This window comes from Lotus japonicus, chromosome 2, assembly GCF_012489685.1.
Source record: "Lotus japonicus ecotype B-129 chromosome 2, LjGifu_v1.2".
In the NCBI taxonomy this organism is placed as follows: Eukaryota; Viridiplantae; Streptophyta; class Magnoliopsida; order Fabales; family Fabaceae; genus Lotus; species Lotus japonicus.
This window is the reverse complement of record NC_080042.1, coordinates 50,972,888-50,990,873: the sequence shown is the minus strand read 5'-3', so window position 1 is coordinate 50,990,873 and position 17,986 is coordinate 50,972,888. Positions and strand designations below refer to the sequence as shown.

Here is a 17,986-nt window from a genome sequence, read left to right as displayed (position 1 = left end):
TCTCAAATCATTTGTGTCCATACACCCTGTTTCAACTGTACCTATTGTAACAGCTGATGGCACACCTCTACCTGTAGAAGGAATTGGTTCTGTTTCCACATCTCGTTTATCTATTCCAGATGTCTATTACATTCCTAAATTATGTGTGGGTCTTATTTCTATAAGTCAGTTATGTGATTCTGGTTGCTTACTTTCATTTTCTTCTACCTATTGTTATGTGCAGGATTTGCGGTCTCAGAGGCTGATTGGGACAGGCCGTAGATATGGGGGACTTTATGTTTTGGAAGAGCTACGAAGTCCAGATGTTGCAGCTACTAGTGCAGACTTGTCGTCCTTTTGTTTGACTCCGTCCTCTTCTAAGTTTTATTTATGGCATTCTCGTCTTGGTCATGTTTCTTTCTCCCGTTTGAAATACTTAGTTTCTACAGGAGCTTTAGGAAAGTTGCAAGCTAACGATATTTCTGATTGTTGTGGTTGCAAACTTGCTAAGTTTTCTGCTTTGCCCTTTAGTAAAAGTGTCTCAATTTCTGTTGCACCTTTTGACTTAATTCATTCTGATGTATGGGGTCCATCCCCAATTGCTACTAAAGGTGGTTCTAGATATTATGTATCTTTCATTGATGATTGCACTCGTTACTGTTGGGTTTATCTTATGAAACATCATTCTGATTTTATAACTGTCTATCATATGTTTCGTGCTATGGTTAAAACTCAACATAATGCTATTATTAAGTGCTTTCGATGCGATTTAGGTGGTGAGTATACTTCTAACAAGTTTACTGAACTCCTTGCATCTGATGGTACTTCTCATCAAACGTCTTGTACTGATACTCCTTAACAGAATGGAGTTGCTGAAAGAAAACATCGTCATATTGTTGAAACAGCTCGTTCTCTTCTCTTGTCTGCTTCTGTTCCTAGTGAGTTTTGGGGGGAAGCTGTCCTCACTTCTGTTCATGTCATTAACAGAATCCCTACCTCTCTCACTTCAGGTTTGTCCCCTTTTGAAAAATTATATGGTTATGCTCCTGATTATTCTACATTGCGCGTCTTTGGTTCTACTTGCTTTGTTCTTCGTCCGCATGTAGAACGCAGTAAGTTGTCATCTCGTTCATCAATCTGTGTCTTTCTTGGGTATGGTGATGGTCAAAAGGGTTATCGTTGTTATGACCCTACAAGTAAAAAATTGTATGTCTCTCGCCATGTTGTGTTTCTTGAACATATTCCTTTTTACACTGTTCCTTCTAGTACCCATGATCTTACCAAATCTGATCTCATTCGCATTGATCCCTTTTCTACAGATTCGGTCATCACAGATGCTCCCCTTGTTCCCCATAGTCAAACTAATTCTCATGTTGAGCTTTGCAGGGTCGACACTAGTAGTTCTGCTACTTATGAAGCTTCATCTGCACCCATGCCTCCCCAAGAAGCTTCTGAGATTGTAGATCCTCAACCTCATCGTCCTCAACGTGATCGTAAGTCCACTCAAAAGCCTGATTTTGTTTATTCTCTCTATTCCACTTCATTTGCTTCATTTTTAACCTCCATTCATAGCTTGTCTGAGCCCTCCTCCTATAAAGAGGCAATTCTTGATCCTTGTTGGCAGCAGGCTATGGAAGAAGAACTCTTTGCTCTACGTAAGACAAATACTTGGGAACTTGTCTCTCTTCCACCAGGAAAAACTGCAATTGGTTCTCGTTGGGTTTATAAGATCAAAACCAAGTCTGATGGGTCAATTGAGAGATACAAAGCTCGTTTAGTTGCTAAGGGGTTTTCTCAGCAGTTTGGTATGGATTATGAAGAAACTTTTGCTCCTGTTGCTAAAATGACCACTATTCGGACCCTTATTGCAGTTGCGTCTATTCGTCAGTGGCATATTTCCCAACTAGATGTTAAAAATGCCTTCTTGAATGGTGATCTACAGGAAGAGGTTTATATGGTTCCTCCACCAGGTGTTTCTCATAATCCAGGTGAAGTTTGCAAATTGAAGAAGGCTCTCTACGGGCTTAAACAAGCCCCTCGTGCTTGGTTTGAGAAGTTTTCCATTGTGATTGAATCACTTGGTTTCACCTCCAGCCCACATGACTCTGCATTGTTTGTCAAATGCTCTCCTCATAGTCTTATTTTGCTATCTCTTTATGTTGATGATATGATTATTACTGGGGATGATGTTGTTGGGATTACGAATTTGAAACTTCAATTGACTAAACAATTTGAGATGAAAGATTTGGGGACTCTTCGTTACTTTCTGGGCATTGAGGTTGACTATTCCCCTCGAGGCTATCTCCTCTCTCAATCTAAGTATATTGCCACCATTCTTGCACAAGCTCCTCTCTCTGATACTCGAACAGTTGACACTCCTCTTGAAATGAATACTCGATATAACTCATCTGATGGTGTCCCTTTGGAAGATCCTACTTTGTATCGCACTCTTGTTGGCAGCTTGGTGTATCTTACCATTACTAGACCCGACATTGCCTATGCAGTGCATGTTGTTAGTCAGTTTGTTTCCTCCCCTACTACAGTTCATTGGGCAGCTATTCTTCGCATTCTTCGTTATCTTCGGGGCACTCAGTTTCAAAGCCTCTTATTCCCTTCTTCTTCCTCATTGGAGATGCGTGCTTACTCTGATGCTGATTGGGCTGGTTCTCCCTCTGATCGAAAATCTACAACTGGTTTTTGCATTTTCCTTGGAGATTCTCTTATTTCTTGGAAAAGTAAGAAGCAAGTCGTTGTCTCTCGATCTTCTACTGAAGCTGAATATCGTGCCATGGCATCCACTACTGCAGAAATTGTTTGGTTGCGTTGGCTCCTTGCATCCATGGGTGTCTCCCTCTCTGCACCTACTCCTATGTATTGTGATAATATGAGTGCCATCCAGATTACTCGCAACTCAGTCTTTCATGAACGCACCAAACACATTGAGATTGATTGTCATTTCACTAGACACCATTTTCAGCAGGGGACTATCACCTTGCCCTTTGTGTCCTCCTCCATGCAGCTTGCTGACCTATTTACTAAGTCTCATTCTGCTAGGCGTTTTCGTTTCTTGATTGGCAAACTCTCGATGCTTCCTGTTCCTGTTGATGCATCGTGAGTTTGAGGGGGGATGTTAGATAATATTACATTATTTTATTATTTAGGTTTTATGGGTAGTATAGTCTTTTACTTTTGACCTATTTATACTTTGCTTTGTCTCTTATTGTAACACTCTTAGATTATCGTTTGCCTCCAATGAAACCCTAGCACATCTTTCTCTTATGCTCTCTCTTCATCTTTTCTATTTCTCCTAACACTCAAATGTGTTTATGAGCTTCTAGGGGATGGAGTGAGAAGATTTTGAGGGAGGGAAAGTTTTCTTCCCTATTTTTTTTACATTAGAAAGATAAATTGCACCTTTTAGAATTGATTCGTAGACTTTTCCATTCAACTGATATGTCTCATAATTCTTACCACTTGAGCTATCATTCGAGACCCTTCCCTCATTTAGTTTCAAATTCTTATTTTTAAACTTTTAATTTGGATAACTTCACAAAATAACTAAATGATGGTCTTAGAGGAATTTTGGAGGTTTTCAAAAATTCCTTAATCCCTTATTTCCTTTCTTAAAATCTCTCAAATAAGAAAATAAGGAGAAGACTACTCATAAGTCTCCCTCTTTTTTTTTTCCATTCCAAAACTCAACCTAACATGCTCTAAAAATATTTGTAATTACTTTTTATCTTTTAGTAGTGCTAGTTCTAATAGTGCAATTTTCTTGACACTCTTTTTGTGCAGTTAGGGTCATTCCGTTTTACTATTAAATAAAATTATTTAGAAAAATGAAGTTTGATATAATTATGTTTCGTTGAATGAAGTTTAAAATAATGAATTTGTATTTAAGAATATGGGTAAATGTAGGTTTGAAAATTTGTTTAAGGTTGATAGAGAAACTTAGCAAAACCGAATCAAATTCAATATTGACTTCTTGAAAAGTATGGTAAAGTTTGAGGACAGAACTTAGTCTCCATTCAACGTCAACCTATCCTAATCACAAAATAAAAGAAATGCGAATCAACGAGTCTCAAGGAATCACGTCATGCTAATTTCGTTCCATCTTAACAATGGTTTCTAAGGAAGTAGCTACTAGGGGAGGTCCAATTCACAAAGAAGAAATGCTTATCAAGACTATAGTATTAGACAAAATTTTATTTTATTAATCTCTCATATGTACGTGTTCTTTTTTGAAGGTATATGTAAATGTTCACAAATAAGTAGAAACGCAACATTTAGTCCTTGTCACTCACGATCAATCACCAGTGAATCTTAAATATTATACGTAACAAATTGACAATATTATTAGAAATTGGGAGACCTACCTAAAATGAAAGGAAAATACATTATTTTTCGTGATGGTAGGTAGAATAACTAAATATGACAATTTCTTTTGCCTTGGGTCATCCATTTTATGCAAAGGAAGTTGCTAATGTTTTTCTTAGAGAGGTGGTCAAATTACATGGATTTCCTTCTTCCATTATTTCATATAAGGATCCAATCTTTTTGATTCATTTTTGGAAATAATTGTTCTTTTTAGCATGCACACAACCTAAGCTTAGTACAAATTATCATCATCAAACGGATGGTCAAATAGAGATGGTTAACAGATGGCTTAAAACCTACATTAGATGTGGTGGGACCCAAACCAAAACAATGACTTAATTGGTTATCTTGGGAAGAGTTTTGGTTTAACATAAGTTACAATGACTCAGTAGGAATAACTCATTTTAAGGCATTATGTGGGTAAGATCCTCCCTTGATGATAAAGGGTTGTACCATTCCTTCAAAAGTGGAAGAGGTAAATTACCTTATGCATTAGAAGAATGATATTTTGAAAAGACTTAAGCAGAATGTTCTAAAACCTCAACATCATATTAAGTATCTAAAACCTCAACATCATATTAAGTATCGAGCCAACAAACATAGACGGCTAGTAGAGTTTGATGTTCAGGATTTGGTCTACTTGGAGTTACAACCCTAAGAGCTTCAATTCTTGGAAAACGACATATGCAAAATTAGATTCATACTTCTATGGTCTTTATGAGACTGTAAGAAAGGTGAGTGTTGTAGCACAGTAGCTGGACTTTGTAACACCCCGATTTCGGTGGCGTCACTTTAGTAACCAAAGAGAAAATAAAGCGGTGAATATTTTTTTTTCGATTTGTTTAAATAATAAAATACAGACTTGTCGAAATAAAGACTCTACAACGAAAGGTAAACATAACTAATGTACAATATATTTACAACCCCTGATGTAAGTAGTGAACCACGTCACGAGTATCCTCCAGTGACGGGAAGTAGCCGAAAGTAGTGCCCGTGGGCAAATATGTACAAGCTAGAATAAAAGGTCAAGTGTTCGTAATACAGTCCTCCAAAACGAAAGTAAGTCAGCCCAAAACGGCCTAAACAAGACCTCCTAGTCCGACCAACTCTCTGTGATCTCCATAAAGAAAACCACACAAAAAGCTAACGGTCGGGCACCTACCCTGCCCCAAAATAAGAACATGACGACCAGAGCTATAACACTACTCCTACCCTAATCCTGTCCAGAGGAGTACACCCCAGCACTCCCAAATACATGCTGGCATGATCATCGTCCGAATCAGAATCCAGGACGACTAGGTCAATGTCTACAACCATCCCCTCTCTCGCTACTGCAACATGCTCTTGGGTCGGTCTCGCGGGTCCGGGACCCGATCCAAAGTCATCAGCAACAGCAACAGTAGGTGAGCTAGAGTTCGATGAAGTCCCTCCCACATGCTCCTCCTCCGAGGGGTCCTCGTCGTCAGAAGACGACGGTGGTGGTGGTGCTCCTACACCGGGTCCACAGTGCACGCCGGGTGGCAGGTTAAAGCTGACAGTGTAACGCCTCAGTACTCCCTCCGTCAAATGTCCCAGACTGTCGACACGATCTTCCATTATTCTCCCCGAGTAGATCGCTCTGTGGCCAGCGGGGTCGACCACCCATGAGCCGGGGATCTCCTGATCAAGCATCTCAAACCTAGTCCCCCCCGAAGGGTGGACCATCGTAAACCAATCCGCCATGGACATCTGACAATGGGCGTAGTCCGCCAAAACACAAACAGCAGATGCGAGGGTCAACTCAAAGAATTACATAAGTAATACACACAATAGATAAAGTTTAAGGGATAGCTACTTAGGCTTAGAAGTTTGTAGTTGCATTATAAATTGTATATCTTCCAATTGAATGTAAATGATAATTACTGACAAATAACATATATCAAGTAAGATTAACAAGTGACAATCACTCTCGACAACTAAGTCAGTATGCATGGTGCATGAATGAGATGACGAGGAACAAGATGCAATCCGGAAGGATGGGCACCATCGAGTCAGTCCTATCACCGGCCACAGTGGGACCATTTCCGCTCGGGTGTCTCTTATACCAAACAAAATGTAGTCAGATCAGCAGTATACCCGCAGGCCTGCCATTTCCCTATGCTACTAAGAATCATCGTAGTGTTCTTATGTGAAAATCCGGGTCTTATGACCATTTTGGAATCCACCGAGGTTCGGCATCCCACCGTGTATAAACCTCAAAATGTGTGAATGAATGCAACGTGATTAGCCAAGCAACGTCTCCGACCTCACTCGTCACGTGTTCTAGCTAACTTATTGTCTCTAAAAAGAATACCCTAAGGTAAATGTCGATTCTGCGACAAAAGACAATTAAATATACAAAGAGTGCAATCACTCGTGATAACTTCTCGAGTCATCCGACTCATCTAATTCCGATGGTCAAAACTGCTCAACGAACAAAGAGTACCAATGTACTTGGGACTTATAGTTCCCCGGCTTATCCTTTAGATAGCCAAACAAATAAACTGCTCATCGAGCAAAAGAGTATCAACATACTCGGAAACTTATTAATTTCCCCGAAACTTGGATTCGGCGACACTTCTCATTTTCCAAAACTAATATCCAAACCCTAAGCTTTCATCTGAGATTGTTATCATTATTTAAAGGGTTCAGAGGTTGTTTAGTGTATTATGAATTTTCCTTGTAAAATAGTTTTCATTTAGTTTTACCTCTAATCTTATGAGTTTAAAAGATCCCATAATCCCAAGTAACTCCCAGAGAAGGTCTCGATCCATTAAAACAATAACAAGGCCCGAACCTCCGTTCGTCCCGTCAAACTTTCCCAAAATCTCATGATAAATTTGACATAACTTCTCGTTATCCTCACTCTGACGTACAACAGGTATATGTGTGATTGCATAATCAAATTAGCACAATCCAGCAGTCATGGCACATATATCAACACATCCTAGATTAACCATTTAGCACATAGCATGTGAATCAATATCAAAAACAAATCCAGCGATAAATAATCAACATTGTCAGCCGAGGCCTCAGAAAACATTTCTCAGTCAATCACAATCAAGTGCATAAACAATAAATCAAGTCGAATTCGTCGACACCTAAATCATTATCTAGTATTCAGTGAGTAGCTCTCACTTGTAGTTCCTCCAGTGCGATCCTGCAGCGTTCCTTCACAATCTCCTCCTTCCGCTCCACGAAATTCCTCAAACGAACCTTAGAGCGAAATCACAGAATTCAATCACAATCAGTCAGAAACTCAGCAAACAATAATTACTAAGGTTACACGAAGAACTATAAACTCCGAAGTACGATAATCTAACGCGATAAGACGAGTTTTCGAAAAAGAGAAATTTTCCTCCCCTCATTGAGGTGCTCTCGGCCACACACATGCAATTGTGTGCGGCGCTTTTTCTTCGATCAAATTTGGTTCCTAGGTTATCATTAGTCGTAACTAAGGCGAATTAAAGCTCGGAAAAATTATCGGATCAAAAACTGACGCAGGGGTATTTTGGTTAGTGTTTTTAGCTTGGAAATTTAAAATTGGAATTTCGAAAAACAAATTAGATGGGGACGTCACCAATGACGTTTATGACAACTAATCCTACTGGCGCTAAGCTCAGTCGAGAGTTTTAAGTCTAAAGGGCGAAGCTTTGGTCAGAAAATGGGTATTTGAGCAGAATTGAAACTCGGCGGCGATTCGGCGAGATTCGGCGAAATGTAATCCGCTAGAAGTACTCTTGGGTTAGTAGGGAATATGTTTAGACACTAAAATCAAGTTATTTGGACAGTTTTACAAAAAGCTTGAAACTTTGAGCACAGAAAGACATAGAGAAAAGCGACATAATTTACGATCAGAGGTAAGGAATAACATCTATACCTCGAGGTCTACGTGTAGCAACTGTCAGTGCAACGATCAGGCAAGAAACGGCGAAAATCACTTCCTCCCCTTCTCCTCTCAAGCTCGCAGGTTAGGTGTTGATGGTGGTGATGAAGTTTATGATTTTTCAAGCTATTTATAGTTGATGGAAAATGCAGGAAAATGAAAATTTCGCGATTCCGATTTTTTCTGTGCATTCCTCTATGAATTCTAAGATAGGTTTTGGCGACAGAATTCCAGAACTCGAAACAGGTTTCTCAGAATTAAAGCAAACGATCCAAAGTCGGTGTAAATCGATTTAATTCGAAAAACTACTTTTTGCGGTTGATGTCGGATGAGAAAACTTCTTTCTGAAGAAAGATTAGAAACATCGAAAGAAATAGGTGTTCGCGTGTGGAATCTTCGTTTGAAGCTCCGAATAGAAAAAATCTTCATCGACCGTTTATTTTAAGTTTCTTAAGCTATCAGGGATTTAGTTTCGGCAAACTTCCGAGAATTAGAATCGGACGTTCGTACATTCCAGGGTTTCGTATCGAAACGCTTGTCATGGAAAGGATTAAGAGAAGTTCTAACATTTCTCTGAAGATTTTGGAATTAGTTTCTATCGTGTCTTTAAAGGTAAATTAGTCGTTTAATAACGCTCCTGTCCTAGGTATAAGCGAATAATACTTGCGCTATAACTTATATCGATTCTAATGTTATCCTTAGCCAGTTAGCCTTTTCCTGAACTTTCTTCTTCATAAATTCCTTCCATTTGATGAACACTTGTTCATTTTTCCTTCACGTTACATCGAACCTAATCGTGAATAGGAATTTTATCGATTTATTCTAAGCTTAAAAACTTGGGTCTCACGGACTTACCTGACCAAACCAAGTTTCACCCATATTTTTATGTTTCTTTGTTTAAAAAGGCTCTTCATCAACAATCTCAACCCTAACCCTCAATGTTGAATGAAAAACATGAGTTAAAGGTGCATCCTGAACACACCATAAAGTGGAGGGAGAGTCATAGGGGAGGCACAAAAGTGTTAGTCAAGTAGGCACAATTACCTTCATATGAAGTACTTGGGAATTTGCAGATCAAATTCAAGATAAATCCCCTCATGTTCCAATCATCTTTCAAAGTCATACGACCCGACGATGTGGCGGCTGGATCACAAGGTTCTACTCTTGAGCAGGCACCATAAGGTCGGCCACCACGACCTGGTTCAGTAACGAACCATCCCAGCTCAATTGGCCAAGTGTTGGAGCGATCTAACATAGGGCCGAGATACACTACATAAGTACAACGACATTAAGTCAACTGTGTGCTCGGAAGCTACAGTTAAAGGACTTCCCTCACACTTTCAAAGACTCTAAACACAGATGCCGAGCCTTTTAAATACAAGTTCTTTCGTTCATTTATGTAACATGCAATACATTCTTAGCATTTTCTGAGTTCTTCTAAGACTCATGGATTCTTTATTTGCTCATACACTGACTTGAGTATTGGAGTGTCTTCTGCAGGTATTCCCCGCTACGGAAGAGGCTAACATCACAACAGCGTTAGGCCAAGTCGTAGCTGAGCTCGCCACCAAGCACGACAAGAGAAGCAATCCAAAATACAGGAAGAACACCTCATTTTCCCCCTTGAATACAAGGTGGTTCTTTTTGGGGGATGGGTATCGATAGATAAAGCCATAAACCTGCTTTTAGTAATGTCTATGTGAGACGTAAATTTAGGAAGGCTGATTAGAATTCGTAACAGATTATAGGTACAATATCATACCTGAATGTAACTAACTCTTCCGTTTGTGAGAGTTAGCTATATAGATTTAGTTTTTGGGAAGTTACGATTTGGTTTGGCTGATTATTTGAAGCACCATTTTGTATTCCTCAGAAACTCTATCTTCTGCTCTCATAAATAAGAATCAGTCTCTATTCAAGAATCATAGTGATTCAGGGATAAGGAGTTTCATTCTTTTTTGTGTGTATATTTTCCTATTTTTTTGGATACCGGTTCTATCACTCATACCTGACCATCAACAGTCAGGCGGGGTGGATGTTCTACTAAGGTAACGAAGATGTGATGATAAGGGGTTGGCGGAGAAGATAAATGTTAATCACCTAAATTTATCTGATTGAACCTTTCCGGAAATAAATATCTCTTTTAGTAGCAATTAAAATGGTCGTTGTATCTTTTGGCTGCAGCCACAATCCGACTGGTGTATGGGTCGATAGAAGGTTTTCCAGCGATTTTACAAGGCACCAGTAAACCTTTAGGAACCATAACTCATAACTAAGGATAACATAATTTTGAAACATAAATGAAATCTCATCAACCTAAAAAACACATTACTAATTTATATAATATCTTGTGAGATAATGTAACTGCATTTATTATATTCTTCAATAAAGTTTACAATTTATTTCGTTAATGCTTATGCAGGAACACGTGCAGATTCCGTTGGAAAGAGGTCATGTGAAAGAGAAGCACAATATTCCCAAAGTTTCTTACTTCTTTGTGAAATAAGAATCTTTTTTGCCTTGAGCTGTGGTGACATCAAAATAAAATTGGTTAAGTCTTCATGGCAACGTTGTCCCATGTCATTCACGAGATCAAGACAGCATTCATAACCAACAGTTTGATTACCATGAAATACACTATTGAAAATCTCATGACCACACGTCGGGTTTATCTCTGCTGCACAATTTTTTATATACTTTACGTAGGACGATAATGGCCCGGGTGCATTGTTACTTTCAGTTGAAAGCCCTGTTTGGACTACCAAAGCAAAACTTGTCATGAAAATCACCAATAGACTAAAAGAGTGGAATGAGGTCATTACTCAAAGTTTAAAAATTAACTATTGATGATAACAAGATAGCTTTGCTTCTGGTTTTTTAGTGGAAAACTAAACTATATTTATAGATTGGTAATATTCAATATTTGTAGTTACAACTTTGTGAAAACCGTAAAATAATTAAAAACTTGTATATCATTATAAAAGTTTTGACTAGGCCATGCTTCAATTGAAATAACCATTATGTTCAATTATGATTATAAGTTTCTAACTAAATTACACTTCAACTTTTTTTAATGCATATGCAGTTACAACTTACAATTGTAACAAATTTTTGTAGGTTATTTGTAATGTACATTTGAGTGGAATTAAAGAATACTTCATATCGTTAAAAAAAAATACTTCATATGAGTTATACATGAATTTCTTTATGATTAAAATCATTATTTTATATCTGAAATAATTTGAACCACTATATATCCTTTCCTGTATCAACATTTCCCTTAATACATCTTTCGAAAGGAGGCTGCCAATTTTTATTATTGTTGATACTTGATAGAACCAACAGGCGGATTGTGCATTTGAGTTGATGTCCAGTTCTGTACAATGACCTGAGGTATGGAAATTCCCCACCAATTATTGGCATGTAGTTCATGACTGTAAGATGATGACTAAAACTACTCCTCAGTTGGCTTTTAACATGTTTGTAGGGAATTAAACTCTCCGGCCATATGTTAGTTTTTTAAGCTTAATTTTGATTTTTCTAATGGCTTATGGTGGGATGATCCCCTCAAAGGGAATCTCATCCTCCACTTCTAATATTGCTGGTTAATGTTATGATGAGTATTTTATTTAAACGAAAAAGAAAAAAAAAATCATAGTGCACTATATATAACTATTCATAGTCACTATTTAAATTATATTCAAATAAGAGAAGTGCTAACAAGATTCTCTTTTCAACACTCTTTCATTAAATGGTTGAAATTCATGTGGTTCTATATTTTTAGTGGATCTCACTTGAATTTTAATCATTCGATGAGAGTATTGAACTGAGTTTTCAAAAGAAAGTAGTGCTAGCATTTTTTTTTTCAAATAAATTTAAACTTACCATATGTTCTTCTTGAAGGTAGACCTGGATCACTTCTTTGGTCTCAGTGGTGGAGCACGGCCAAGAGTGGTGGTGAGAATGCGGTGGTGCTAGTTGCAAGCGTCAGAGGTACATGTAGAAGACACTTCGACGCTCAAATCAAAGTGTGAGTGAGGAGAGAACCTAAGAGCTTTAAAAGAACTCTAGGTGAAATGCTAAGAATGGATACCAAGTTACGTAAATGAACGGCTGAACTTGTGTTATAGGGTTGAAGTTTGTGTTAATACATCTTCAGGAATCCCTTGAGTAGAAGCTCACGAGTACATGGTTGGCTTCGCACCATCATGTTTTTTTTTATTACATCTTGGCTAGTTCGTGGTCTTCAAGAACGACATTCCTTTACTATAAATCATGTAGTCCGCCTTTACAACCCTTGCTTAATTGCATGCATTGGCAAAGGTGTGCAATGGTGAATTAACCTACAGGTGGTCAAGAAAATATGGCAGTCCCTATTTCTCGGGTGAGAAAATTACATCTGTACTCGCCAGATTTTAACTGCGAATACACAAAGCTATTCACAGGACTTGGCCTTTTTAGACAAGGTCAAGGGAAAAGTTCAATCCTGGAGGTGGTTGAATGAAACAGGCACCCACCTACTATAAAAGCTTTTGATCATGAAAGCGAAACATTTTGTCCAATAGGGAACTCATTTGTGAACTTAAAGAAACAAGACAAGATGAAACAACTCAGACAAAACCAACATAGTGGCTGGTGCATAGCACTATAAGGGTCCCCATATGACAAACACACACACTTGCCATCTCATAAAACCACTTCCTTTTTGCATTTCTCATTTTCTTTTCGGTTGAAATGAGATCAATATTGAACCAGTCAGAAAATGATGAGCCAGAACACTTCGTTCGTTGCAGCCTTTCAGCAACACATTCATATACAATGGGACCATGCATCAGTTAGTGGTAGATTGGTGCCCAATTGTGCTAGCTGAACTGTAGCTCCCCCATGCCCCATTGCTGCATTAATTAAAGGGCACAATTACAGGTAAAAATGTAGACGCGGACAACAAGGTCTTGGTCTATTCGTAAGCAAGCTGGACCCCTATATGAGTGGGGGCACAAGTTCGAATCCCATAAGAGTCATCTGTTAGAAGGGACTACCAGAGTTTGAACATCAAAGATTATGTAAGAGAGGAGCTGTATGGGGAACCCACCTTCAAATGATACAAGCACCACCTGTATATTTGAAAGTCCCCACAATGCAACAATTGCAGCTGGAGACCCCATCATACATGCAGGTCCTCTATAATAAACCAAATGCCCAATTGAAAAAGATACTATTTTTCATTATTGCAAAGGAAATGATACAATAATCCACAACACCAAATACCTGTACTTTTGCTATCTGTATAATTGAAACATGAAATGCCAGAAGTAATGTTCCACAGAATTTAAAACCCACTCTATAGGTCCCTACCTATACCAACTATGCTCCTCTTGCATTCTACCTTGTACGATCCTAAGGGACTATCAACTGAGTGTCACTCAATCATCCATTTACTGCATTCAAAATAATTTCACATATTCATTCAGTATGCTCCTAAAGATTCTGCAAAGAAACGGAAAATCTTTTTGCCTAAAACCATACAGGTTATAAGTCATGTTGCAATGAACTATATCCTCAGCTGATTTCTGGTTGTAGCATTGGGAAAAAAGCCCAACTGTTGGCTGATTTACTTTCCTTCCCAACAACCTTCTTGTTAGCCCACCACTCAGAGCTATTTGCAGCAGTGCCGGAAACATCGCCTTTTCTGCTGTCAAAATTGAATTCTTTGGAAGAACTATTAACAGAGTGATGCTTCTGACAGCACTGCTTATCATTAGTTTCCCCTGAACATACATCACAACAACTACTAGAGTCTCTTTGTATGTTATCTCTTTCAATAGGGTCTTTGGCCAGTATACCCTGGGAAGATCTTGATATGTTTCGAAGCAGTATACCTGTTTTATTTGCAAGACATCGCGCAACATCTTCACCAGTTAATTCAAATGAAACTCTGTGGTCGACTAATGTTGAATTGCTTTGAATTCCATTCTCTGTGTTTGCAAGTGATGCTTCCCCAGAAAACTGGTTTTGCACACTGATCCTGTCTTGAGAGGATGGTCCAGCACCATCAGGCGTCAAAGATCCCGAACCCAATCTTGAGTCCTGCCCCAAACCATCAGGTGTCACACACCCAGAACCTAACCTTGAAGCAAGTCCAACACCATTAGGTGTCAAAGATCCTGAACCTAGTCTTGAACCTTGCCCTGCACTTTCTGGTGTCAAAGATCCAGATCCCATCCTTGAACTCCATTTTCGAGTTGGGCGTCTATCAGGGAAAGGGGTAGAAGTACCAGAAGTCGAAAAGGCAGATCCAGGTGATATGAGTTGGCCACCAGGGCTTCCAGGATATTGTTGATAAGGTTGAAATTCATAATTGTACAATGCAAACTTCTGTGATCCGTTACTTTTACGAGCCCGGTCCAGCGAAGATGCCAGCAATTGAGCAAAGGGAACCTCAGGTGATGAAGGTGTTGTCAGCTGCACAGATTCAGGTGGGGGAGTAAAAGAAGCAGTTGATGGTTCAGTTGTGAAGTTGGAAAATACAGGTGGTGAAACTAACTGAGTCTCATAGGCATATGGACCTATGGTGAAAATGGAAGAAGAACCACCAGAAGAGTATGCATTGGCAGCGAGAGAAGTGAGTGACAGTAATCCAGCCGGTGAGTGAGTAGCGGAGGGAGGATCAGACTGGAGAAAAGATGCAGGAGAAGAAGGAGGAGCAATGAAAGGCATTAGAATGGAAGTTGAAGGATTTTGTGCGGCAGTAGCAGCAGCTGGACCGGCTGGTGCAAGAGGTTCAGGAACAAGGACAGCATGGCCGATTCGCTTGCTGCTTTTCTGAGATCCGAAGCACGAAGACAGGCTCAGGAAGCTTCCCCAGCGTTTTTTCTGCATTTATGGAAAAAAATTCTAAATCAAAAGTTGAAACAGAATTAATACTCTATGTTTCTGCATAGAAAGAAAAATTATATACTGTTTCCTTTCCCTTTCCCCTTCACTGTAATTATGTTTTTAGATTTAGTTCCACTTTCATAATTAAAATTCCAATTTCAACACTTACTGTATCACTGAGGGGCAAGTGAAGTCCATGTATCAAGATTCATGCATTAAATAAAACCAGTCAGGTTTACTCAGCCGAAATAGTACATAATCCCTATAAATTAAGCATCAAATGCTTTACTATGTGACTCTTAACATTGAGGTAATTTTACTACACACACTACCAAATACTCAATTTTGAGTTATACAGGGTCCAATATTTCAGGATAAAAGAGAGGTTTGGCCTAGAGAAAACATATTAGAGATAAGGAATGCCCATTAGACATTTACCTTCCAGAGTAAGCACATTAAATTTTCTGATAGCTAATCAACACACACAGATTGATTTAAGCCTGAAATTTATCCAATAACTATATAAATTACCTATTATAACTAATGGGGAAGGAATGTTACTGGTTAGATTCATCAGCCTACCCATGGTAAAGCATAGAAGAAGAAAGCTTGAGTTTGAGTTTACTATTATCAACAAAAGATGAAAATACTTATAGTTAGTTACAGATAGTTAATTAGTTCTTACTTAAGTTCGTTCCTAAGTGATTACTAACTATCAGTATTTTCATCTTCTGATGATAACCATGTCTCTCAAAATGTTTGATATATTATCTAATTACATACAGATATGAAAAACATGTCAGCAACTTAGTATTTATGTCAGTAATCAAAGGATCAACAGGCAGCAAAAATTGAAATGTGTGAGCATTACTATTTAAAAGATCATGGTAGAGTAACATAAATAGCCCATCAGTCAAAGGATTAAAAAAAAGAATAGCACTAACAAAAGCCTTGCTTCACCGATGAGCAGAAGAGGGAGGAAGAAATACCCTTATCAGCCAATGGCATTGATGGCGCAATCAATTTCAAAATTCATCCTATTCTGTAAGACGAAGATGTGAACTGAAATCCATAGTCAGAAGGACTAGGAAGTTAATCCGGTGCTGATTTCAGACACTGACGTGCATGTTTGGAAATACTTTAACAATTGATTCTAAATCCAGAATCAATTATGGGAAGAATATTATGTGACTGGATTTCAGAATTCAGAAAAGAGAAGCTGATCGAAACATGGTAGAAGCAATTTTCCCACTCTTATTCAATTATATGTTTTCCATATGTTAATTTGAGACACACACCCCAAAAACACCAAGATATAATAAAGAATTAACATAGCTTATTGAAAGCATACCAATATAGAACTATGCCAAGCCAAAATGCTCTCAACTCAGTCAATTATTTACAAAAGTTGTCATCAAACAGCAAGAAAAGAAAGTTCCTGGAATCATGATAGTAAGTACTAAACTCAAAATTTTCAGCCAAAGGATTGTTTCTGCTTAACATGTAAAATCAAGAGGACTCTAGGACTCTAATTGCAACAACCCAAAATAAGAAACTACAGATTACAAATGGCAAGAGTTAACATTAGCAAAAAATCTAGGTGCTAATAATAGAAATTAAGCCTCTGATAGATAGGTGAATCAATCAAAGTACATGGAATGCATAAAACATTAAAAGGCAAAAATAACAACAGTAGCTAACTAGCTACAATGAAAAAAAAATTGAAGCAGGGAGACCCAAGATCCAAACTCCAAAGTCCAAATTTCCCTTCTTTTTCATACTTTTTGAAAGCCACAACTAAAAAGTGAAAAAAAAAGGAAAACAAGAGAAATGATTTCAAACCTTTCAACACAAGTCCAATTACTATAAAAGACTACAATAAAATATCAGAGAGAGAAGAGAAAAAATAAAAGGAAATCGAAAACATAAAACACAGAACACGAGATCCCATTATTTTCTCTCTTCCACACGTTGTTTCTCGGAAACCAAACAGAGCCTCGAAACTCGAAAAGAATCGAGGTAAGTAACAGGAATATTTTAAGAGATATAGAGAGAGAGAGAGACGAACGAACCGGTACGGCGGCGGGTTGGACTCTGGATTCGGCGGAGGCGATGGCGGTGGCGGCAGCGTTCACCGTATCAACGCTGTTGTTGAGGCTTCCCATCATAAGATTGAATAAATCAGATGGAAGAAACACGGGATGGAGTGTTTTCCGGTCACCGGAGATCGGAAGTTGACGGCGGAGGAAGGATTTGGCGGCGAGATGCAATCATGGATTGGAAAGAAACGGATGAGAGAGAGAGAAAAAAAAGGAATGATGAGATAGAGAGAGAGAGGGGGAAGAGAAGAGAATGGAAATTAGAAGTATTTATTTAGTATGAGTAATTAGGAAGAGTGAGAGAGAGAGAGAGTCATGTGGTGTGTGTGATTGATCAGTCACACACTACTCAACATGGAAGGGACACATGAATGAATAGTTATGAATTAAATTATTATTATGTGAGTTGGAGTTGGAGGAGTTATGGTTGTATGTAGAAGAAGGAATAGAATAGAATAGAATAGAAGGAAAATCAATGAATCATTTTGTTTCTCTTTCTATGTTTCTTGTCTTGTTCTCTCTTTCTATGGTTGTAACTTGTATGTGTCTTGGTTCAGTTCCCCTGCTGGCTGCTGCAGTTATCCTCTGCCTGGTTACCTCCGTTTTTGCGCGAAACTATTTCCACGTCATGTTGTGAAGCGATGTTCGGTCCCACTGTTGTCTATTTTTTTTACTGTTTTACTGCTATTACCATGGAGTAAAAATTAGGTGATTTTTTGGTACCCAAAATATTTTTTTAATATTTTAGAAT

At 38.4% G+C, this 17,986-nt stretch overlaps 1 protein-coding gene across 1 annotated transcript; it reads right to left on the bottom strand.

Moving 5' to 3' along the window:
* Positions 1 to 13,463: 13,463 nt before the first annotated feature.
* LOC130738232 (uncharacterized) lies at positions 13,464 to 17,684 on the bottom strand. The gene is made up of 2 exons (XM_057590169.1): positions 17,209 to 17,684; positions 13,464 to 15,133 (listed from the first exon to the last, which is right to left on the bottom strand). Exons 1-2 carry the CDS (start codon positions 17,302 to 17,304, stop codon positions 13,820 to 13,822), a joined length of 1,410 nt encoding a protein of 469 aa, XP_057446152.1. The 5' UTR covers positions 17,305 to 17,684; the 3' UTR covers positions 13,464 to 13,819.
* Between the last annotated feature and the right edge of the window lie 302 nt (positions 17,685 to 17,986).

What these genes read in the sequence shown, in the direction of transcription:
- LOC130738232 (XM_057590169.1), bottom strand. Translation starts at nt 17,304, where the DNA reads ATGATGGGAAGCCTCAACAACAGCGTTGATACGGTGAACGCTGCCGCC. An exon ending in TCCAACCCGCCGCCGTACCG is followed by an intron (nt 15,134 to 17,208) that starts GTTCGTTCGTCT and finishes CCATAAATGCAG; the next exon opens with AAAAAACGCTGGGGAAGCTT.